The sequence below is a fragment of the Prionailurus bengalensis genome, chromosome E4 (assembly GCF_016509475.1).
Source record: "Prionailurus bengalensis isolate Pbe53 chromosome E4, Fcat_Pben_1.1_paternal_pri, whole genome shotgun sequence".
NCBI classification, from domain to species: domain Eukaryota; kingdom Metazoa; phylum Chordata; class Mammalia; order Carnivora; family Felidae; genus Prionailurus; species Prionailurus bengalensis.
The window spans coordinates 68,986,843-69,009,697 of NC_057360.1; the positions used below are offsets into that span (position 1 = coordinate 68,986,843).

A 22,855-nucleotide genomic window follows, 5' to 3' on the forward strand; every position below is an offset into this window, starting at 1 on the left:
TTTTGACTCAGATCACAACCCCAGAGTTGAGAGACTGAGGCCCAGGTTGGGTTGAGCTTGGAGCTTCCTTGGAATTCTCTCTCTTTTCCTTCTGTCCGCCCCCTGAAAGTGAACATGTGCTCTCTCTCTCGCTCCCAAAATAAATAAATAAACTTCAAATAAATGCATTTAGAAGGACAAATGAAACTGAACTGTGACACTTTTCATCTGTCAAGTTGGCAAAAATCCCAAAGTTTGAAAAGACTTGTCAAAGTTCTAGGGAATTAGTGACACTCACGCATTCCTGGTGGGTGTGCAAGATGGTAGGCCTCATGTGGGGGCAAGTGGGCTACACACAGAAACGACAAACACGCGTACCCTTTGACTCAGCAACCCCACTTGCAGGGTCTATCATTAGGTATACCACGTAGAACGTGACATAGATCTGAAGTTACACGTTAGGTATGAGATTAAACACTACAGCATTGTATGCAATAGCAAAAGATTGAACACACGTAAGTGTCCATCAAGTCAGTTAATAGATTATGATATACCCGTACAATTAATACTGTACAGTTACAAAAAGAATACAGAGGCTCTTTCCAAACTAATCTATTATTAAGTGAGCTAACAAGGTGCTACCTTTTGTGTAAGAAAGGGGAAAATGTAGGGGTGCCTGAATGCCCAGTCAGTAGAGCATATGACTCTTGATCTCAGGGCTGTGGGTTTGAGCCACACATTGGGTATAGAGATTACTTAAAAATAAAACCTTATTTTTTTTAAAGTAGGCTCCGCGTGGAGCCCTATGTGGGGTTGAACTCATGACCCTCAGATCAAGATCTGAGCCGAGATCAAGAGTCTCATGCTTAAGTGACAGCCACTTAGGTGCCCCTACTTTATTTTTATTATTATTTTCGCTACCCTAGAGAAAGAGACATTTATTCTGCTCTGTAAGCACCTAAACTGGTTTATTTTAGGGGAGGAGGCAGAGAGGGAGAGAGGAAGAGAGAGAATCCCAAACAGGCTCTGCACTATGAGCGCAGAGCCCAACGTGGGGCTTCATCTCAGTAACCACGAGATCATGACCTGAGCTGAAATCAGGAGTCAGGCGCTTAGCTGACTGAGCCACCCAGATGCTTCTAACTTAAAAAGTTTTTAAGTAATCTCTACACCCGATGTGGGACTCAGACTTAAAACTCTGAGATCAAGAGTCACATGCTTTACAGACTGAGCCAGCCAGGCGCCCCAAGACGGCCCTTTCTCTACTCTAACCCCTCTGCAAACTTCCCTTTCTGTCGTCTAGTACTGGAGTGGCCACAGGAATTTCGGTGATCTAGCTAGGGTGAGGTTTAGTTGCAAGTACATTTCATTTGAGGTCAGTGGGATATATTTATGCAGCTCATGGCTGCTTTCCTATGCAGTGACTGGTAACCATCCCCGTGCAGGAATAGCTTACAGGAATACTCTCATATCAGCTATGCAGACACACCCAGCATTATGACAGTCACTGGGTCAGAGACTGTGGGAACATATCTGAAATTCTGAGCCCTAGAAGCATGTAGTTGGTAGAGGAGAAATGAGGTTTGACACATACAGAGCCTGAAACTAGTCTATGGAAAATCCTTCCAATCATCAGGTTTGTGGCGTTGCAAACGGAGGGCTTGAATTTCAGTGATGCCTCGTCAAAACAGAAGTCCTCTCCCGTCAGGATATACTCAGTTATGTGACACATGGAATCATGGAAGTCTTTTTGATGAAAACTGTGCAAAATATAATTTGCCAATCAGAATTCCTAGTGTAGGGCATACACCTGTGGCAGTGCTACAAAGAGCACGTTTGTGTTTGAACTTGCACGCATCCCACTTATTGGTAACAAAAAGAACAAATTTCCCTTGTTTGCTACAGGAAAGACAATTATTTTTCTATTCCTTCCAAAGAAAACGTTACAAAATCATTGTCATATGAAAAAGTAATCAAAGAATATGCAGTAAGTAGAAAGTAATACAGTTAATTCATAAAGATATTGTTACTCTTCTAGGCTTTGATATATTTGGATCTTTGTCAGCTTTTTGACTGACATTTGTAATTTGTTGTCATTTATTTTCACATTCTAATTATTTATTTCATACTTAATTTTGTATCTTTTTAAGTAATCTCTGCCCCCAATGTGGGATAACGCACATCAAACTCATGACTCCCAGATCAAGAATTGCACACTCCTGACTGAGCCAGCCAGACGCCCCCGTGTTCTTTTCCTTAAGGCCAGCCCATCAAACTAGAAGCCTCAGGCCCCTCAAGCCCTGGGTCCACTCTAGCTGGAAGCCAGCTGAAGAGGGATGTTGAGGAGATAGTAACTCTGTCCAGTGGTGTTTTTATTTCTTATTTTTATTTTTAGAGAGAATGTGAGTGTGTAATGGGGGGGGCAGAGGGAGTGCACGTGCGAGAGAGAGAGAGAGAGAGAGAGAGAGAGAGAGAGATTCCAAAGCAGGCTCCACACTCATCTCGAAGCATGACTTGGGACTCGATCCCATGACCCTGGGATCATGACCTGAGCCAAAATCAAGAGTTGGACATTCATAGGCACCTGGATGGCTCAGTTGGTTACACGTCTGACTTTAGCTCAGGTCATAATCTCACAGTTCTTGGGTTTGAGCCCTGCATTGGGCTCTGTGCTGACTGCTCGGAGCCTGGGGCCTGCTTCTGATTCTGTGTCTCCCTCTCTCTCTGCCCCTCCCCTGCTCGCACTCTGTCTCTCTCTCTCTCTGAAAATATAGAAACATTAAAAAAAAAAAAAAGTTGGACATTCAACCGACTGAGCCATCCAGGCACCCCATTCAGTGGTGTTAAATAGAAATACTGTGCTCTGTGTGACATCACCCTCTTCCCTATGTCCTACATGAAACTTTTAGTAAAACGGGTATTTTTCACTTTAAAATTTGACACAAAACAGGGTGAGAGTGATTTGGGCTAACAGCAGCAATGTGTGAAAGACTGCGGGTGGGGTTGGGGAGGGGCTGTGTGTATGGCCACAGCTTCCAGGACAGCCTATGTAGTGGCCGATGCAGGGTGGTGACAGTTGCCTGCTTTCTGCCCTCCTCAGACTGCACCTGAATGGTTCTGCTCCAGATGGGGAGACAGGTTGTCAAAGGGACGTTGACAAACTAGAGTAAACCCGCAGAAGCTCATCCAGAATATTAGAGTTTGGAGTCAGATCGTGGAGAAATCTCTAAAGACAATGAGTGGTTATGTTGCTGAGACTCCAGTGTGGGGGTGGGTGGTGGGGGCCACCCTATTGGTGGAAGAGGTAGGTTGGAGGGGCGGTGCTAGGACCAGTGGAAGAGGTGAGAGGCAGACAGCCTTTTCTATAAATGTAAGAAAGTTTATATTAAATACCTCTATCAAACAACCTAATATGCACATTGGAATGATATTCATCAAAACAATGACTCTTTCAGTGGCAGAATGTTAGGTGATTTTTTAAATTTATTTTGAGAGAGCGCGCACGCACTCTCTGACTGAAGGAGGGGCTGGAGAGGGAGAGAATTTGAAGCAGGCTCTATGCCACCAATGCAGAGCCCAAGGCAGGGCTCAAACTCACAAACCTTGAGATCAGGATCTGAGCCGAGATCAAGAGACTAACACTTAACCAACTGAGCCTCCCAGGTGCCTCTTAAGTGATTTTAATTTCTTCTCTGTACTTCTTCGTGTAAGTGTGTCCCATTTCTAGTAAATAATACAATCATTAGTCTTTTCTTTACTTAAGTCTCTATTAGATATATGTGGTCTCCAAAGTCCCAGTTCAGCTACTGGAATACTGCCGCCCTTGCTTCTTTGTACTACCATACAGGTGGATTTTGTTCATCCTGAGCCTCACAATTTATATAAAAACTCAGCTCCAAGCTTAGTAAAACAAAGGATTTCCCAGTCCAACAAGATGTATCCTCCTGAGATGGCAGTTGAAGGGGCAAGCCCCTTTATCCATTAAAAAAAAAAAAAAAAAAAAAGATTCCTTCAAAAGAAATTTTGATAATTGAAATATCCATCTTCTTATATCAGTAAGATTATTCGTACAGTTATGCAAAAATAGAATGGTTTTAGTTCCAAGTCCTTGAAAGTTTTCTGATAGAACATCAAAGAAAACCCAGATATTTTAAGAAGCATGTTGGCCCAGGATAGGCAGTTGGACTACATGACCTCTACTTTTTCTTCTCTCACATTTGTAGGTCTCACTAGTACCTCTCATCGAGGGGTCTAATCATGTCCTGCATCTCACTTCCAAATGTTCTCTGGACATCAAGAACTCCTTACACCCTAGCAGTATGGTTCGCATAATGGAGACTCTTCATAACACTCGTAAACACTTAACTAGTTTCTATCACCAGCCAGTAGGTGTTCTAAGCATGTAATGGGAGGAATTAACTCGTAATCCTCAAAGCAACCCCCATGAGGCAGGTCTTATGATCATTCCCATTTTGAGGGTTTTGCCTGAGGTTCCATGGATTACGAGGGGCAGAGCTGGGATTTGAACCCAGGCCAGCTGTCTCTAGAGGGAGCCTCTTAACTAACATCACACTGCCTCTCACTTGATAGAGGTTTGAAGTTGTTCCAGTTCTGAATCCTGAGATCTTTGTGGTCTTTTGGCTTGGTTCTGGCCTGCTGGGACTTTGGCTGACTGAGACAAGAAAGCTGACCTGATCATAGGACGTAGCAGCCAAGGAGTGCTGGTATGCAGTCCACATTTTAAAGTCAAAGGCAGTTGGGGCACCTGGGTAGTTCAATGGAGTAAGCAGCGGACTTCAGCTCAGGTCATGATCTCTAGGTTCCTGAGTTCCAGCCCCGCGTGGGGCTCTGTGCTGACAGCCTGGAGCCTGGTTCAGATTCTGTGTCTCCTCTCTCTGCCCCTCCCCCACTTGTGCTCTGTCTCTCTCTCTCTCTCTCTCAAAAATAAACATTAAAATTTTTTTTTTTTACACAAAAGAAAGCCAAAGGCAGGGGCGCCTGGGTGGCTCAATGGAGTAGCAGCCTACTTCAGCTCAGGTGGTGATCTCAGGGTTCATGAGATCAAACCCTGAGTTAGGCTCTGTGCTGACAGCGCAGAGCCTGCTTCGGAGCCTCTGTCCCTCTCTCTCTGCCCCTCCCCCCTCTCATAAATAAATAAATGAACATTAAAAAACCCCCACAAAACCTTTAAAAAAAAAGTCAAAGGCAGAGAGTAATAGTGGGATAGTTGGATAGTTGCATCAAATCCAGAAGGGGTGCCACAGTGATTGACAGGTGTACACGACTCTGGAATCTGCTGTGGGAAGGTTTTGTTTTGTTTTGTTTTGTTTTGTTTTGTTTTGAGGGAGAGCGAGAGCACGCATGCGCTTGCGTGTGCACGAGTGCTTGCACGAGCAGGGGGCAGGGGAGAGAGAGGGAGAGAGAGGGAGAGAGAGAGAGAGAGAGAGACGGAGACAGAGAGAGAGAGAGACAGCCTCCACGCTCAGCACAGAGCTCGACCCAGGGCTCGATCTCAAGAATCAGGGATCTTGACCTGAGCCAAAATCAGGGGTCCCACCATCAACCGATTGAACCACCCAGGCGCCCTGGAAAGGTCCTTAAAGGGCAACCAGGTGCAATGTGTGTGATAGGGAACTGGATAGTGGGGCTTCTTCCTATCTGGACCATCTCACTAAACCTTGGGTTTGTACTACAAGTCAAGCAGGTTTCTGCCTCCCATCTCCCCTCTTCCTGTAGCCTCATTCTCCTCGCAAGCATCCTGGCTTCTGCCTTGTGCAACACCAAATTCATCAGTATCCCAACCCTTCATCTTGGTGGCAAACACCTCGCCTGGAATCTTAATTTGGTTCCAACTCAAATAAGATTAAACCTCCGTGCAAGGAATTAGGTACTTTTTTTTTTTACCGTTAATTATTTATTGTTATAATCTTACAACTCTTGAAATTTAATTAAGAAATGACTTAAAAATATGGGGCGCCTGGGTGGCGCAGTCGGTTAAGCGTCCGACTTCAGCCAGGTCACGATCTCGCGGCCCGTGAGTTCGAGCCCCGCGTCAGGCTCTGGGCTGATGGCTCAGAGCCTGGAGCCTGTTTCCGATTCTGTGTCTCCCTCTCTCTCTGCCCCTCCCCCGTTCATGCTCTGTCTCTCTCTGTCCCAAAAATAAATAAATGTTGAAAAAAAAATTTTTTTAAAAATAAAAATAAAAATAAAAAAGACTTTCAGGTTGCAAACTGACCTCCGCTGCTAATTAGATTCCACAAATCGTCCTGAAAGGTATAAATCATTAAACATAATTAGATTATTACCGGAAGTACTGCTATGACAAATGCATTACCCAAGATCTCTGACACAGAAGAGAGGGGGTGCAGAGGAGAAGTGTCTTCTGCGGTACTGCTCGGGCTGGGGTTCCCTCCTGCCCCACAGCTGGACCTCGGCCGGGGCCCTCCTACCCCACCCCTTCCCATGAGTCACGTGGCCGGTGAGCTCGTGCCTGTGCGAGCCCTTGTCATCCGCCAGGCGCCGCTGAGCGCCAACGATGACTGTTGTTTTCTCCCTTATCGTACTCCAGGGAAAGCCTGCAGCCCCGCACCCCTCCAGACGGCTCCGCAGGACAGCCCGGGAAACCGCCCCTCCTGTGGGCGGAGGTCCCCGATCCCCCGAGGACCCCTCCCCTCAGCAATGGCTTTCCCAGGTCTTCCGGCGGCAGGGCCTTCCCCCAGAAGGAAGTCTCCTCGGTCGCAGGGAAAGTTCTCGAGCTGCCGGAGTCCCCGGCGGCCTGGGCCTGTCCCCGCGTCCCCCCCCACCCCACCCTCCCGCTCTCCCGCCGCAGCCCCCTCCCCTCGAGCTCCCGCGCGGTGGAGCCAGGCTGCCCCGGAAGGATCTGACCGGCCACTTCCTGCAATTGTGTCTCTGGACGGAGTCCTCGGGCGTCCAGCGCTCCCAGTCTCCCCCCGGAGCCCGGGTCTCTCACGTCCCCGCCCCCGTTCGCCGCCCGCGGCCGTCCCTCCGCTCCCCTCCCGGCAGCCAGCAGCTCGGCCGGGCGTGCGTGGTTACCGGGGCAACCGGCCCGGCCGGCGTGGGTAGTTACCGGGGCAACGGGGCGCGGGTCGGGGGGGGGGGGCGGGGGCTGAGCTCGCGCTCGCGGAGAACCCGATCGGCTGCGCCTCAAGCGGCGGGCCCGGGGGCGCAGAACCGCGAGGGGAGTCACCGCACCAGGCGAGGTGGGGGGACGGCGCTGGCTCCTTCCTCACCCCGGACCGCCGCTGCCCTGAACACAGCCCGCCCTCCAGGTCCCGCGGGGCGTGGACTCCGGGAAGAGGCTCTGGGAGCTCGGAGGAGGGGCCTGTCTGCGCCTGATGGATGGCACTGAAGCAATGTCTGGCACTTTCCTTCCCCGCGGGGGAGGCGAAGCTTCGGCCACCTCTCCCCCGCGTTCGTTCGCATTCCTGCCCGCCTGCTCAGGAATGGCTAGGGGTGGGCGGCTGGAGCAGGGCCAGCTGAGGCTCGCTTTGCACACTACCATTCACATTTGTCTACACTGGCATGGGAGTGGAGGGGCGGGTGGACAGTCCCCAAATCTCAACTGAGGTAAGAGAGGATGCATCCTTCCTTCCTGGCTCCCAAGCCTCTCCTTGGAGTCCCCGCACTCACTGTATTTCTACCGTATGCCCAACACTGGGTCATATAGCCGTTCCCAATCTGCTGCGGTCCACAGGACCCTTTCAGGGGATGGATGAGTTCAAAACAAGCTGCACAATCAGGCTAATACACGATTCGCCTCCGTGACTTGACAGGTATATGGATAGTAGGAAGGCCACGAGGGTTAACTTGCTGGTGTCTTTGCACAAACCAAGGCGGTGGCACTGAGTCACTGTTCTTCATCACCATACATTGGCAGTAAAAAAATAAAAATTAAAAACCCAGTTTCTCTTAAGAATGTCCTTGATAAGACAGTGAAATATATAGACATATGATTGGTTTATTATTTAAATGAGTTAATAAGGACTTGTTTTAATTTCTAATATGCTATATATGGATAGATTTAATCCACATAAACAGAAGCTCTTTGGGGCCCTCAATAATTCTTAAGGGTGTAAACAGGTCCTTAGACCAAGAGCGTCAGCACTGCTGGGGTAATTCACAGGCTGTCACATAGATCCTGGCTGAGGAAACTGAAGCTGATTTCAGACACTGCACTCCCCAGCTCAGGAAGCATCTTATGTGGAACAGAGGGCAGGGAGCACGGCTGTGTTTTCTGGCCACCCGCTGTCCTTCCAGAGACATTCACTGGAATAAAGATGTTCATGGTCTCTGCTCACAGGAGAAACAAGGCATACAGGGCTGCCCTTCCCCTGTGCACTGTATTCACTGCTGGCGGGGGGGGGGGGGGGGGGGGGGGGGGGGAGGGGAGGGGGGGGCATGGGGGGGTGTTTGTGGCCCATATGGGTTGGGCCTAGATGTGGACTCCCCTCACCCCCTAGATTCACCTGTAGTCCCCTTTCCTGTTACCTCTAAAGTGGCTCTTCCCCCTTCCCATAGAAGTCACAGTGTCTCAAAGTACAGTCCACACCCTAGCCTGGCTTGAGTCCGGGTGGAGAGTGGGTACACTTGTCCGCGTGTGCCACTGGATATGACTGTGTGCTTTGGTCCAGTCCCATGAACTCCGAGTCCTCCCCAACACCAGTCCTCCACCAGAGGTCACATCTGGTGTCTCCACTGGGGTTAGCACGTTTGGGTTGTTCAAACTACTTCTCCGATCCTTTTGGCAGTGGTGGGGGTGCTGTGAGTGAGGCCAGGACCTGGAACCTCTCTGTTGCCTCTGGCGCAGGGAAGGGGGTGTAGAAGGCCAAGGTGGGGGGGGGGGCAGGTCAGCCTCGAGTGCTACCGCCCCGCTCCCCTAGGAGCCAGTAGGTCCGCACTTTGCCTTTGCCCTGGAGGGAGAGAGAAGAGGAGGCTGGCGTAGGGAGCAGCACACTGACCCACTTCCCCAAATCAGAGGAAAGGCTTGGGGATGGGAGTGGGCTTGGCTGCTTGAGAAGGGGTCTGGGGAGGCACCCTCTGGTCCACAAGGGATGGTGAGGGTAGGGGCTTTCCTCTCTACCTTCATTTCTACGTCCCCTCGAAGCTCCAGCTCGAAACCACCAAACTCTTCCAGGACAGCCTTGGTCTCAGAAGACAAGTGGATCTTCAGGGCTGGGAAGGACAAGGGAGGGTGGGGGGTGGAAGCAATGGGAGCGGGGAGACTGGGAACTGCAGGACTCCATTCTTTCGCAGGAAGCCTCCTCCTTCAGAGTCCCACCCCTCCACGTGGAGTCTGGCCATTCTGGCCTCTCCCTCAGAATTTGACGGCTGCGTTGTCCAACACCGTAGCCACTAGTCACCGGTGGCTATTCACATTTACGTTAATTAAAACTAAATACAGTTAAAAATCCAGGGCTTCATTTGCACGAGCACATTTCAAGCTATCAATAGCATCCTGTGGCAGAGACTACTGTGATGGACAACCCGGATTATAGAAAGAAAGTTCCAGTAGATAGCATTCTAGCATGTTACCAGGCTCCAGACAGACAGTGTAGCACGGTGGTTAGGGGCTCAGACTTTGGGTCCTGCTCTGTCTAGTGAATCTCAGCTGGGACAGTTGCTTGGAGAAGTAATGTGAACTCTCTGTGCCTCATTTTCCTAGTCCAACAAATGCTGATGGTGACAGTATCCATGTCAAGGCCTTGTTATGAGGACTACACGAACCGCTAACCAACTATCTCAGCAGAGTCTGGCACGCAGGAAGCACTCCTGGCAGTGGTTGTTGTCACTCTCGTTTACTTCAACGCTCATCTTGTGGCAGAGGGAATTGAGGCCCAAACTGCGGGGGTCAGACCCAGGCTCTGACTCCCGACCTGGTACCCACCCCCCACGCCTCTGTCCATAGTTGCTCCTACCACTCCTGGGGGATACATCGGAGCGGCCTCGTTTTGCTGTTGAAACATTTCTGAGAGGGGCACCTGGGTGGCTCAGTCGGTTTAGCGGCCGACTTCGGCTCAGGTCACGATCTCATGGTCCGTGAGTTCGAGCCCCGCGTCGGGCTCTGTGCTGACTGCTCAGAGCCTGGAGCCCGTTTCAGATTCTGTGTCTCCCTCTCTCTGACCCTCCCCCGTTCATGCTCTGTCTCTGTCTCAAAAATAAATAAACCTTAACAACAACAAAAAAAATCATTAAAAAAAAAAAAAGAAACATTTCTGAGAATGTGTTCCTTGAAGACAGGACCTCAGTGAGACCCTTCCTCCGGCTCTGACTGCCCCAGACACAGTGACCAGGGAGTATCTGCTGAGCCAGAGACCCTCTGGGCTGCAAAGTAGCCCATCTCCTGCCATGAGGCTTGGATGGGGTCTGCAGGGACCTCCCCCCGGCCCCGCCAGCGGACACGGGGTCTGAGTGGTCTTCGTACCCCAGGGCCTGGCACTTGGCAGGCATTCAGTGCATGTTTACTGAATTGAATTGTATTGCACACAGCAGGAGGGTAGAAGAGGAGCCGGACGCAAGACTCAGGGCAGGAGGAGAGGGCAGCAAGCTTCTCCTGGGTACCTACTGTGCTCCGCGGCCCGTGCTAGGTTTCTCGCGAGCCCGAGACGGGTATTATTTTAGAGATAAACAGCTGAAGCTCAGAAAAGTTGAATGACTCGCGTCCTCGTCATGGCATATGGTTTTCATACATGACTCCTCTAAGGTGCGCGTCTTATTCTCTCACAGGTGAGGAAAACTGAGGCTCCAGGAAGTGTGGCAAATAGACCCACAGTTGTGTGGATGGTGGAGCAGAGACTTACACCTAGCCCTCTGCCACATGCAAGGGGGAGCAGAGGGGCCCTGAGGGTGGGGACCAGGGCAGCAGTCCAACATCTGCCTGGAAAGACTTTTGGATGGGGGGGGCGGGGGGGGGCGCTGATCTCTGATGGATTGGAGGTGATGTACCCTGGCTGGGGGTGAGCCGCCGGTGGGGCCGTCCTCGCCGAAGCCTGTCTGTCCCTCCAGCCACTGCGAGCAGCCCAGCCACCTTACCTTCCCCGTTAGACTCCATCCTGGAGGCGGTGTTGACTGTGTCTCCGAAGAGGCAGTAGCGAGGCATCTTCAGCCCTACCACGCCGGCGCACACGGGTCCTGGAGGGGGTGGGGAGGGGTATTCCATGAGAGTCAAGTGGTGGACCCGAGGACCCTGGGAATCCAGGCGTGTGTCGTTGTGTGTGTGTGTGTGTGTGTGTGTGTGTCCATCTGTCTCCCTCACCTGTGTGGACACCGATTCGCAAGCGCAGCTCCTCCTGGGGCCGGTGGCGGATGCGGAAGGAGCGCACGGCATCCAGAAGCGCCAGGGCCATGCGGGCCACCTCGCGGGCGTGCAGCAGCCCATTCCGCACGGGGAGCCCCGACACGACCATGTAGGCATCGCCAATGGTCTCCACCTGCCGGGCCCACCAGAGGATGCAGGGCATGAACACCGGAAATTTCTCCTCCCTGTGCCGCCCCACATGTGTTTGGTAACCTCATCTGTGGCGTCCTTTCCCTGCCTGTCCCTGGGTCTCCGGGTAACAGTCTCTGCCCATGTCCCATGGTCTCCTCTCCTGAGGCTCTATGTCATCCTGCCCGTCACCCTTCTCTGGCCCTGCCCGTCACCAGCTTTCTGTCCCCTTCCATCCCTGCTCCCACCCTCACCTTGTACACATCAAAGTTGTCTATGACGGCATCAAAGCAGGTGTACAGATCATTGAGCAGGGTCACCACCTGGAAGGGAAGAGAAGCCAAGACGGGTATGGAGTCAGGGAGCCCATCTGGGCTCAAGTGGGAAAAACGGGACCGGAAGGCAGTCCTGATGGGACAGAGAGGCTGGCCAAGCACCGCCTGCCTGGCCCTCACCTGTGGCCGTGCCGCACTGACCTGCATAGGCGTGCTCTCTGCCGACAGGGCCGTGAAGCCCACAATGTCGCTGAAGTAGATGGTCACACTGTCGAAGGCTTCAGCCTGGACCGTCTCCCCACGCTTGAGCTGCTCAGCCACTGAGCTGTGGGGTCAGGGGCAGGTATAGGATAAGCGCAGGAGGTGGGGCTGGGACAGGGTGGCAGAGGGTCACCACGCGTGGGCACTCACTGGGGCAGGATCTGGTAGAGCAGGGCCTCGGCCTTGCGCTTCTCCTCCAGGTAGGCCTGGGTCCTGTCCTCCACCAGCTCCTCTAGGTTGTTGGCATACTGCTCCATGCGGGACAGCAAGTTGTCCAGGATGTTGCTGCTGTGCTCCCTGAGGCCCCGGGAGCAGGGCAGAGGCGGTGAGAGAGCTGCCCAGAGCGCCCTCCCCAGCTCACCAGACCCAGGCTGCCACGTCAGCCCCTGTGCAGGGCAGCGGAGAAGGCCAGGCCTGGGGAGCATGGCAGGGTGGGCGTGGCAGGGGAAAGGGTAGGAAGAAAGTTCCATTCATGTCTGAGACCCCAGAGTCCGGAAGCTCCAGAGATACTGGCTACTCCGTTCATCTTTGTTGAACAGAAGCAAGTTAGAAGCAGGTGAACAGGGATCAATTGAGGACAGGGTGTGGGCACACGGGCTGGCAGAGGGGTGTGTGTGGGGGTCTGTGGGGCACAGTGCAACAGATGGCCCCCGGGACTGGGTCGGAGGACAAGAGTATGTGCTCCCCTCTGCTCTGGACCACTGAGGAGGGGCCGGCGGGCCGCAGTGGGGTCCCTTGCCACTGCTGGGAGAAAAGACTTAAGTGTGGGGCACAGGGTAGCTGTTGGGCACGGGGGACACACAAACACCAGCAACCTGTTGAACTTGCGCAGCATCAGGCGAATCTGCTGGAAGGGGGGCCGTTCCTGCGGCTCCTCAGCCCAGCACCTCTGCATCAGCTGCCCCAGCTCCTCCAGGTGACTCTGCAGGGCCAGGGAGGGCCGGAAGGGGGGCTGCTCACCCCGAGTCACACGCTCCACGATCTCTGTGGTGAGGCAGGAGGGGCTGAGGGCTGGGGCCAGCCCAGGGCTAGTGAGAGACACAGGGGGGAGGTCCAGGAGCAGGCTGGGACCCCGGGGCAGGCGGGCAGGCAGACGGCGGAGTCACTGGCAGCAACAGAACCTTCCAGGAGGCAGGTGTGGTGGTGTTTGCAGGGGTCCCTCACCCTGGGGCCGGGCTCAGGTGCAGCTGTGGCAGGGCTAGGGGACTCCATGGTCCTCTCACCTTTGGGGCTAAGGTCCAAACCCTCCACATGGAAGACGCCACTCCTCAGGGCAATCTCCTGAAGGATGATTCCAAAGCTGTACACGTCACCTGCCTGGGAGCCCCGGGCAGGGGGTGAGGCCATTCGCAGGAGCTCAGGGGCTGTCCACAACTTTTCTGCAGGTTAGAGGTCAGGAGTGACCGGGCGAAGGGCCCTAAAGCTGAGGGGTGGGGGTGTGTCGGCGGGGGGGAACAAGGTCCTAGAAGACGTGGCTGGAGCAGTGTGCGGCCATCAGGCCGAATGCTACAAAGACACAGCCTCCAGACCACTGTGTCGGGCTCCCCTTTCCACTGGTGAATGGGCCAAAGCAGGAATCCAGAATGGCATGCCAAGCCCTTCAGAGGCCTGGCATCAGTTGCCCCCGCCGGGCTGTGCTTGGAGGGGGGCAGGTCTTAGGGGGCAGAGTGTGGGCTCACTGGCATAGAGGGTGTGGCCTTGCTCTGGTTCCGGGTCCCTGAAGCTCTCCAGCCCGAAGTCAGTGATCTTGAGCACGAAGCGCCCGTCCACCACACAGTTGGAAGACTTGAGGTTGCCATGAGAGCAAATGGCCCCATTGTGCAGGAACAGCATACCCTGGAAATTTGCGGAGGCCGAGGTCTTCGGTGTAAGTGAGACCTACAACCAGGGCCAGGGGAGACGCCTGCCTGGCCCCGCCCCCACACATCGCATGGGGGATTCCGGGCTTACCTTGACGATGTCATTGGTAAGAGAGTATCGGAACATCCAGTCCAAGGTGATGCTCTCATTCTCCAGAATGTCCTGCTGGGCAATAAGAGTGAGGCACGCACCCGGCAGACCCCGGGAGGGGTGCATGGGCCCAGGCACAAAAAGACAAAAACTTGGATTTACTCTAGTGCCCCCCTCCCCGTTTACAGATGGGGCAGATAAAGGGCAGAAAGGAGGAGGTTTGCCTGGGGGTCATACGGCAGCGGGGAACAGAACCAGGGCTAGGCCCACATCTCCTGACCCCCTCCTCTTGTCCCCTCACCTGCAAACTCCCGCGGGGACAGTACTCCGTGAGGATACAGATGTTGGGGGGGTCAGTGCAGGCACCCACAAACCTGGTCAGGTGTTCGTTCTGTACATCCCGCATCTGCAGGGGGAAGCCAGCATCAGGAGCCTGGCAGAGACGTCCCTCCTCACCAAGTGGCCCTCCACCCTCAGGGGCCTCTCGGTGTTCTCAGTGCCCGTTCACTCTCTGCAGACACTCTAGGAGTCCGGTGACTCTCCCTGCGGTACCTCCTCCGGCTCACTCTGCCTCCTGATCCCTCCACCCACCAGGGGCATCGAGCACAGCCCCTCCAGGAACCTCCTCTAGGCTTCCTCTACTAGTCTCTTCTCCCCTCTGGGACCCTCTCTCTTAGCACAATATGCAGGGCCCATCCCTTTCTTAAGACACCCTGGGGTCCCCCCACCTCCTGTGTCCCTGGGACCTCTCCTAGGCCACTGCCTCGCAGCCCCACTTACATGCTTCAGTTCAAACAGCACTTTACGAGTCAGCTCGATGCGTTTACGGTTCACACGCTTCACAGCCACGAGGTTGCCCTGGGCAAGGAATGGAGGTTGCATGGTGAGATGGCCCAGTGGTGGTGACGGCAACTGCTGACAGTGGCCCTGGGGCCCGTCCTGAGCCGTTGGAGGGCAGCCCTGCCCACCCCAAGGACCCGCAGTCTTTCCCCTGGCCCACCTTATAATATGCCGTTTTGGCAAACACTTGGAACTGGCCCTCTGTGGTCAGCAGGGAGCCGTAATTGGAGCCTCTCTGGAGGGACAGAGAGCAGGAGGGACCGGTCAGCCTGGGAGCCCTGCCATGGGCTCAGCTCTCCATTCTGGCTGCCTGAGCTCTGGCCTTCACTGCGCGCTGCCTGATCTCGCGGCCGTCCTGCTTCTCATTCCACATCATGAGATCCTTTCCTCACTTTTTCTTTTTTTTTAATGTTTACTTTTGAGAGAGAGAGAGAGAGAGAGAGAGAGAGCGAGCGAGCGCGGGAGAGAGAGAATCCCAAGCAGGCTCCACATTCTCAGCACAGAGCCTGATGCAGGGCACGAACCGTGAGTTCGTGACCTGAACCGAAATCAAGAGTCAGAGGCTTTGACTGCACCACCCAGGCGCCCCTGCTTATTTTTTTAAAAATGTATGTTCACGTCTACCGTGTTTGGTCTTTGAAAGCCCCCTGCGAAGGAGGCTCTGTGCACGTGACCGTCATCTGAGGTAGTCTCTGAGGGGAACAGCACTTGTCCAAGGTCACACAGCGAGAAAGGGCAGGGCTGGGATCGGAAGCGCGCCGGCTGCACTGCCCAGCAGGCGCTGCCCGGCCCCCTGCCCGGCCCCCGCTGCCCACCCCCACGGGGGGCTCCTCACCGCGCTGAGCGTCAGCCGGCTGCCTGCACTCCGGAGGTGCCTGTCGAGGCTGCTGGGCTGCACGTCCTCCCAGCGCACCCGCCACAGCTCTGAGGCCAGGTCCCTCTCGAGCTGCATCTTCCTGGGGCATGAACAGGGGAGCCATGTCTGAACCCCTGACCCCGGGCCTCAGAGCCCGGGGCCGCCGCGTGTGCTAAGAGACGGACGGACGGGAGGTGGGGGCCAGGCCTTGCCTGCCTCCCGGGGACCTTGGGCAGCCACTTCGTGTCTCTGAGTCTCACGTCCTCACGTCCTGATTTGGGAATGGGCGACCTCGACATTTATTTCAAAGCATTGTTACGTGAACAAAAAGAAACGTCGTGCGAGGAAGTGCCCTCCTTGCAGGCCTGTGTCCTTAACGTCTGCGCGGCAGGCCAGCCTCCCACCAGAAGGCAGGGTGGGGGCCCTGCACCCCCTCTCTCCGCTCCGTGCACATCAGCCTTGCTCAAGTGACTGGGCCCAGTCCCGCAGGGTGCAGGGCTGGAACCGCTGCTCCCCAGCAGGTGTGCCCGAGGCGAGGGTGGACCAGCCCACTCGCCTGCTCTGCTCTTCTCACAGCCTTATCCCTCCTGACCCCTCCGGCCCCTCTTCTCTCCTCCCTGTGCCCTTCGGCTTTTTAGCCTCATCTCCTCCCCCACCTCCCTCGGCCTTGTCTCCTCCCCCACCTCCCTCGGCCTTCCGCCACCTCTCCCGCTTCCCTGCAGGTCCCTGCCACCTCGTCAGCTAGTTCTCCAGGCCCCCCAGCCTCACTCCCCACCCGCCTCCAAAGCTCACCTGTATATGAAGAAGGAGACGGTCAGAATGCTGAGCAGGGAGAGGCTGCCCACCACGGCCAGAACTTCCAGCGTGGAAAAGTGGTCTGCACAAGAGTCCAAGTTGCAGCAGGAGAGATTTGGGTTAGAGAGCGGGAAGAGGAACCTTCTAATAGTCCCTCCAGTGAACTAGGAAGGTGAGTGAAGGGAAGAAAAAGGCAGATGTCCCTCCAGAAAGCCCTGAGTGTGGGAGAGGAGCACCCATCTGACTCCTGAAGCAGGAGCCTCTCCAGATCGGAGGCCTGGAAGGCAAGAGGCAGTCACCTTGGTTGCAAGCTGGGTCCTCGTTGTCAAAGCCACATTTGGGGACGTCAGGAGGTGGGTGGCCCAGGGGCCAGCTTAGTTCGTGCCCTGGCACGGCCACCAGCTCTCCGGAGGTCCCATTGTAGTTCAGAGCCACCTACGGGAGGGCAGGAGTGGCAGGAGGGCAAGGCCTGGGGCGACGCTTCCCGTCCAGTGGAGCTGCACGGCCTCCCCCGTCTCTGCTTCCCCGGCCTGTGTCTTGGCTGTCCACTGTTTACCAAGCCCCTCATACCCCGGTCACCAGAGTGGAAAAACCCGAGAACTACTCAAGGGCTTTATGAAGAAAACTCCACGCAGAACCCCGACTCGACATCAGGGAGTTTATGATCTTGGACTGAAGCACATAGGAAACAGGAAAAGGCAGTGCTCTCAGTCCACATTCGCAGGCCTAAGCCACGTACCCCTCCTCCAGGAAGTCTTCCCCGAGTGATCTGCTCCTCAGCACTTGTGGCCTCAATTCCTTCCTGTTCCTGACTGAATCTAATGAGCTGTGTGGCCACCACGTGAGCCTGTCTCTGCTGGGAGAGGGGCCTGCCTGTCTTAGGAGATGTGGGGCTTCCTGAAGTTAGGGCTGTGCCCCCTCCTCAGAACTGGGGTTCCCCGAGGGTAATGCTTGTGAGTCCCTATCATTCTGGTCGCTCCCCCAGACCAGAGCTGGGTCTCTTCTACCCAAGGCTCTCCAAAAGCGAGCGAGCAAGCGTGGTGGAGTGACTACAGAGCCGACAGATGCCCTGGGGGAAGGAGGGAGGGCAAGACGTCCTTCCTGCCTATATGGCACTGTCTTCTGGGGGCACACCCTTACCCTGAAAGTGCCAGTCTCAGGATGCATATCCCAGAGGGAGAAGTCGGTCTCCCGATCTCCATTGCTGTCCATTTTCCAGTATCCTGTCACCCCTGGGGCGTGGAGGAAGATGGCTGTGTTTTGAGGACGTGGAAGTTCAGGAGGGTACCCACCCTACCTGATCTCCACCCCCCGATCTTCTTTGCCTTGCCCTCCAAACGTATATGTAATATGTCACATATAGTAATAACACCAAGAAGGACGTGTCAGCAGCAGGAATGACTGAGGTTGGGCACTTGGGAGGACTTCCTGATGGAGCGAGGCAGATGGGGCAGTCGTGGAGCTCCCTTACAGAAGACAGGAAAGGACTGGCATGGGTGAGTGACCCCCGCAGCGGCAGGCTGGAGGCTTCTCATGGCCTCCTGCTCGGGGTGCCCCGAGGTGGACTGTCCCTGCCACCTCCAGCCGCTGACCTTGGAAGCTCCGGTTCCACATCCGCTGAGTGACGGCCTCCCCATCAGTGAAGGTTCCCCCATGTGCCAGAGTCTCTGTCACTGCCTGGATGTAGAGCAGGAGCCCATCGTGGAAGGACGCTGGGATGGTGTTCATCTGCAGGAACAAGGGGGCTTGGCCGGGGTGGGATCCACGAAGGGCGCTCAGTGGGGACACCCTGGGTGGGGAGATCCGGGCGGCGCTGGGACCTTGGGAGGGGATGGGAGGACCCCCCCCCCTTCCGTGGACAGAGACTTGACTACTCAAAAGACACCTCCTCGTCAACCTCCACTTCTGAATCCCTCTAGGCAGACAGAGCAGGACACATCATCCTCGTTTTACTGATGAGGACCTGAGTTGCGGAGGCTGACCGACCCTTCAGTGTCCCCTTAGTTATCAGAAGGAGAGACCGGTGTGGGGGAGGGGGGAGGGGAGGAAGGGGAGGCCTGGGAATACGGAGGTGGCTGAGAGAACAGGCTGGGCACCGGCAGGGCAGTGTGGAGTCCATGCTGCAGGGTCCCAGGACCCCCCTTACCAGGCCGTCCTCCAGGGTGAAGTTGAACTTCTCCTGGGCCAGGTGTTTTAGCTGCTGCAGGAATTGCAAGTACTCAGGGTTGTCCGGCTCTTTATATGTGATGATTTTGGCGGCCTGAGGAAGGGGTCAGTGGAGAGGGGAGAGCTGGGCGATGACCCAGCCCTCCCAGTACCCTGGGCCACCTCCCCAGTGCATCTCCGCTTAGCCCAAGGTCGGAGTGGATGGACTCCATGTCACCTGTGAGGCACTGCCTGCTCCAAAGCAGGGGAGCCAGTGGGATGACTCCTCAAGTCCGGTCAGTCTGTGGGATGGGAACACCCTCCCACCTCAAGCCCATTTGTTCACCTTTTCAGCCTCCTAGCTCTGAAGTTTCCTAGACCTTTTTACACCCCGCACCCTTCCTGGCCTCCCTCACCAAAGTTCCTGAGCAGTCAAGAACCTTTTTTCTAGAGCCCTTCAGACCCCGAGGAACCCAGTGCCCAGAAACTATGTGCCCCCAGCACAGAGTCCCACAGCCTGGGCTTGCAGCCTGGACCCTCACCCGAAAGGCCTGCCGGGCACTGGCATCCTGCCCATCGCCTCTCTCCCAGGGCCTGTGGGGAGCAAGACCGTGTGCACCTTGCAGGCTTTGTCCAAAGAGGTCCAGGTGGAAAAACACATAGTCCTCCCCACTCAGGCCGGCTTCCAGGGCCAAAAGCATCAGAGTTCTGAAGGCATCTGGGGAGCTGCATATGTAGATAACTGGGGAGGAAGGGGGCGGTCAGAGAGAGACAGGGAGACAGGAGCCTAGATCCCGACAGAGTGCAGAGGGGGAACTCAGGCCAGGGAATTTGTGGACTCCGGACTGCTAGGGCCTCAGCGGCTGCCGGCTGCCGAGAGAAAGGTGAAGAGGGCTGGGAGGAGTCAGTGGGCAGGGTTGGAGGAAGGAGCAAAGATAGGGAGAGCCGCAACAGTGGAGCCAAAGGTGGGGAAGGTGGGGTCAGCAAGGGAGGGAGAGGGGGAGGCTGGCCAGCAGAGAGGGGACTGGGGGTGGAGAGGGCGTGTGGGACGGGGAGAGGCTGCTGGAGGAAACCAGAAGTGGAGGAGGGGAGCAGGGATGGGCACCAAGCGGGGGGACCTACTGGGTGTTCTCCCCCCAACCCCATCCCTCCCAGGGATGGGCACCAAGCCAGGGTACCTACTGGGGGTTCCCCACCCGCCCCTCCCGCGACTCCGGAGGCAGCGGTGGGAAGCAGGTGGGGGGGGGGGGAGTCGGGGAGCGCAGAACCGCGGAGAGAGCCGGGCGGTGCAGCCTCGGGAGGAAGAGCCACCCCCTCACCTCGGCCTTGGCGCCTCACGGTCCGCAGCAGCAGGGAGTAGTGCTGGGGGTCGCCCTCGGCGAACTCCAGGTGGTCCACCGTGACGTTGAGGCGGTGGCGCAGGCGCACGTACAGGCCTTCCACCACGAAGAAGCAGGGCTGGTCGTCGCCGGGCCGGTACGCGTAGAGCACGAGCGCCTGGCGCTCCCAGCCCAGCCGTCGGTGCAGCGCCGCCACCAGGTCCCCCAGCTTGGCGTGGCTGGGCCCCGCGCGGGTGGTCAGCGCGTACTCGTCCTTGGCCCCGAAGCCCAGAGCCGGCGCGCCGGCCGTCAGCAGCGGCACCCGCCAGTGCGCCGTGAAGCGCCCCACGGGGGCCGCGGCGTACACGCAGCCGGGGCCCAGGAACACGGCGGGGCTGTGCTCCCACTTGAGGTCCACGGCGGCCAGCGGCGCGGCCGTGTCGGAGCAGACGCCCCGCGCGTTCTCGCTGCTGCCCAGCACCGTGCGCACCGTCCAGCCGGGCAGCCAGTCGGGCCGCGCCCTCACCCGGGCCAGCGCCAGCTCCACGGCCGGCCCCACGCGCGCCCACGACCACGGGTACGAGGTGTTGGCCAGCGGCAGCACCACGGCCACCGTCAGGGTCCCCGCGTGGCCTCCGGGCAGCAGCAGCGGCAGCAGCAGCAGCAGCAGCAGCGGCGGGAGCGGGAGCAGGCGGGCGCCGGCGGGGCGCCCGGGGCGCCGGGGGCGCAGCATGGCCTCAGCGGGCAGCTCGGCGGACGAGCGCTCGCGCCATGGCCCCCCGGGCACCCTCCGGCCCAGCCGCGCGTCGCGGGCCCCGGGCGCGCCCACCCCGGGGCACGCTGCCGGTCCGGCCGCGGCGCGAGGGGCGGGTGGAGGGCGCCGCGGGGCAGGTGGGCGCGAACGGAGGGGCGCCGTGGCCCGGGGCGCGGGCGAGCGCGCCGGTGCGTGCGTGTTGGAAGGAGCGAGAGCGCCCGGGGGAGGGGGGTGGGCGAGGGCGCGAGCCGGGGAAGGGGAGCGGCGGGCTTTCGTGCGCGCCTGGGCGCCCGCCCCGGGAGGGTGCCAGCGGGGGCGTCCGGCCGGCTCAAGTCCCCGGCTGTCGGGGGGGAGGGGGGGGGACAGGGGAGGACCGGAGCCAGGCTCCGGGCCCTTCCTCCCGCCGCTTCCCCACCCAGACTCGGCGACGGGAGCGCCAGCCCCGGACCTTTAACCCCTTCGTCCCCGCCCCGAAGTTGCGGACCTGCCCGCGCGCTCTGCTCCGAGACCCTCCGCGCCTTCCTCCTGCGGGGAGCCGCGCCGCGAAGGGGCTCGCTCGCTGGGGTCGGGAGCAGGACCGAAGGGCGACTCGAGTGGGGGCAGCCGGGACGCTTTCGCGCCCCGCCTCCTCCCTCCCTACCTGGTTCCGTTTGGGGAAGAGAGCTGCGTTGGTTCGGGATCTTGGCAAGAAAAGGTGTGAGCCTACGGATGTGTGTGCGTCTGGGGGTGGACGGGAGGGTGGCAGGTTTCTGGAAAGGGCGTTAAACTAGGGAGCCCAGGGTCCCCGTGACCCAGTCCACCCAGGACCGCCCCCGTGTCCCAGCTTCCAGATTGAGCGGGTTAGTGCGGAAAAGGGGCCCAGGGGGAGGGCGGAGTTAACCTTTTAGTTCCCAAAAGGTTGCAGGAAGGGGGAGAAGAGCGTTTGGTGGCTGGGGCGGGGGGAAGGGAGGGCAGTGACCCCGGGGCCGCTCCTGGAAGGTGGGTTCGCGGCGGCGGTGGGAGACGGTGTTGGAAGTTACCCGGTGGTGGGGGCGTCGGCTGGGGCGAGGGTTTGGGGGGCACTGGACCGCGCGGGCCGCCTTCCCCGCGCCGTGGGGTCAGTGTGCCCTCTCGTGGCCAGCAAGGGTCACTGACGCCGCCGCGCCGCTACCCTCTCCAGTCCCAGCTGTCCCGGTGCGCCCGCCACGCGCTGCGTGTGCATAGGCCGTGCCCTGGGGGAGCCGTGCTTGGGACCAACAGCTACCACGTAACATGACTGAGCACCGCAACAGAAGCTGGGGAGATTGCTAGAGCCCCAGATGAGGACGTAAGCTTGCTTTGGGGCCAGGAAAATCTCCAAAGAGAAATAATGCAGCAAGGGTGGAATGATGAGCAAGGGACTCTGCGCAGAGAGCAGTATATTCCCTATACCTGGCATTTTTGGAGAATTTTAGGACCAGTTTTTCTGATGGTCTTAGAGCAAAGACCAACTTCAGATGGCAGGGATGTTTTGTTCTGCGTGCGTGCTCTCTATATTTGCCTTCATTGCCGACACTTAAAAAGCAGCAGACGGGGTGCGCCCGACTGGCTCACTCGGCAGAGCGGTGCTCTTGATCTCCGTGTCCTGAGTTTAAGCCCCATGTTGGACAAACAGCTTTCTTTAAAAAAAAAAAAAAAAAAAAATCGGCAGATGGCACACGAATATTTGGATTTCTCACTATCTTGAAATATCATAGTTAGCAATAGATGACTCCTGCCTGCGGTCCTTCTTTGAGATGACTTTAGTCCATGATAGTTCCTACCTACTCTGCATTACCAGTCTGGCTGCTGTAGGAGTTCATGTTTTCGATCCTGGCCCATAATATAAAGTGTGTGCATTTAGGAATGACTGGGGAGAGACCAGAAAGGGGAGCAGAGGGCAGGTCATGAAAGCTTTTGCATAATAGGCATAATATGTTTGTCCTTTACAGGGGAGCTCCAGAGGCTACAGAGGTAGATGGGAGAGTGGGAAACTTTTTTTTTGGGGGGGGGGGGAGCAGGAACTTTTTTTTTTCCTTTTTTTTTTTTAAAGTAGGCTTCAGGGGCGCCTGGGTGGCTCAGTCGGTTAAGCGTCGGACTTCAGCTCAGGTCGCGATCTCGCGATCTCGCAGTCCGTGAGTTTGAGCCCCGCGTGGGGCTCTGGGCTGATGGCTCAGAGCCTGGAGCCTGCTTCCCATTCTGTGTCTCCCTCTCTCTCTCTGCTCCTCCCCCGTTCATGCT

The 22,855-nt window shown here is 56.7% G+C and overlaps 1 protein-coding gene across 5 annotated transcripts; it reads right to left on the minus strand.

The window, feature by feature from the left end:
- Positions 1-7,937: 7,937 nt before the first annotated feature.
- Positions 7,938-21,064, minus strand: NPR1 (natriuretic peptide receptor 1). Of its 5 annotated transcripts, XR_006295527.1 has the most exons (24): positions 19,864-20,645; positions 19,087-19,286; positions 18,546-18,659; positions 17,992-18,127; positions 17,540-17,631; positions 17,139-17,255; positions 16,699-16,834; positions 16,397-16,481; positions 15,584-15,704; positions 14,909-14,983; positions 14,689-14,766; positions 14,210-14,314; positions 13,909-13,983; positions 13,638-13,794; positions 13,182-13,337; positions 12,774-12,942; positions 12,109-12,255; positions 11,899-12,022; positions 11,677-11,745; positions 11,252-11,426; positions 11,029-11,127; positions 9,080-9,171; positions 8,488-8,909; positions 7,938-8,265 (listed from the first exon to the last, which is right to left on the minus strand). XR_006295527.1 is itself a non-coding variant. In XM_043569429.1 (23 exons), exons 1-23 carry the CDS (start codon positions 20,594-20,596, stop codon positions 8,847-8,849), a joined length of 3,318 nt encoding a protein of 1,105 aa, XP_043425364.1. In that variant the 5' UTR covers positions 20,597-21,064; the 3' UTR covers positions 8,626-8,846. The 5 variants fall into 5 exon arrangements, 4 of the variants coding, with proteins under 4 accessions (XP_043425364.1, XP_043425361.1, XP_043425362.1 ...); XM_043569429.1 differs by lacking the exon at positions 7,938-8,265 and having other exon boundaries at positions 8,626-8,909; positions 19,864-21,064; XM_043569426.1 differs by lacking the exon at positions 7,938-8,265 and having other exon boundaries at positions 8,626-8,909; positions 13,909-13,980; positions 19,864-20,643.
- Between the last annotated feature and the right edge of the window lie 1,791 nt (positions 21,065-22,855).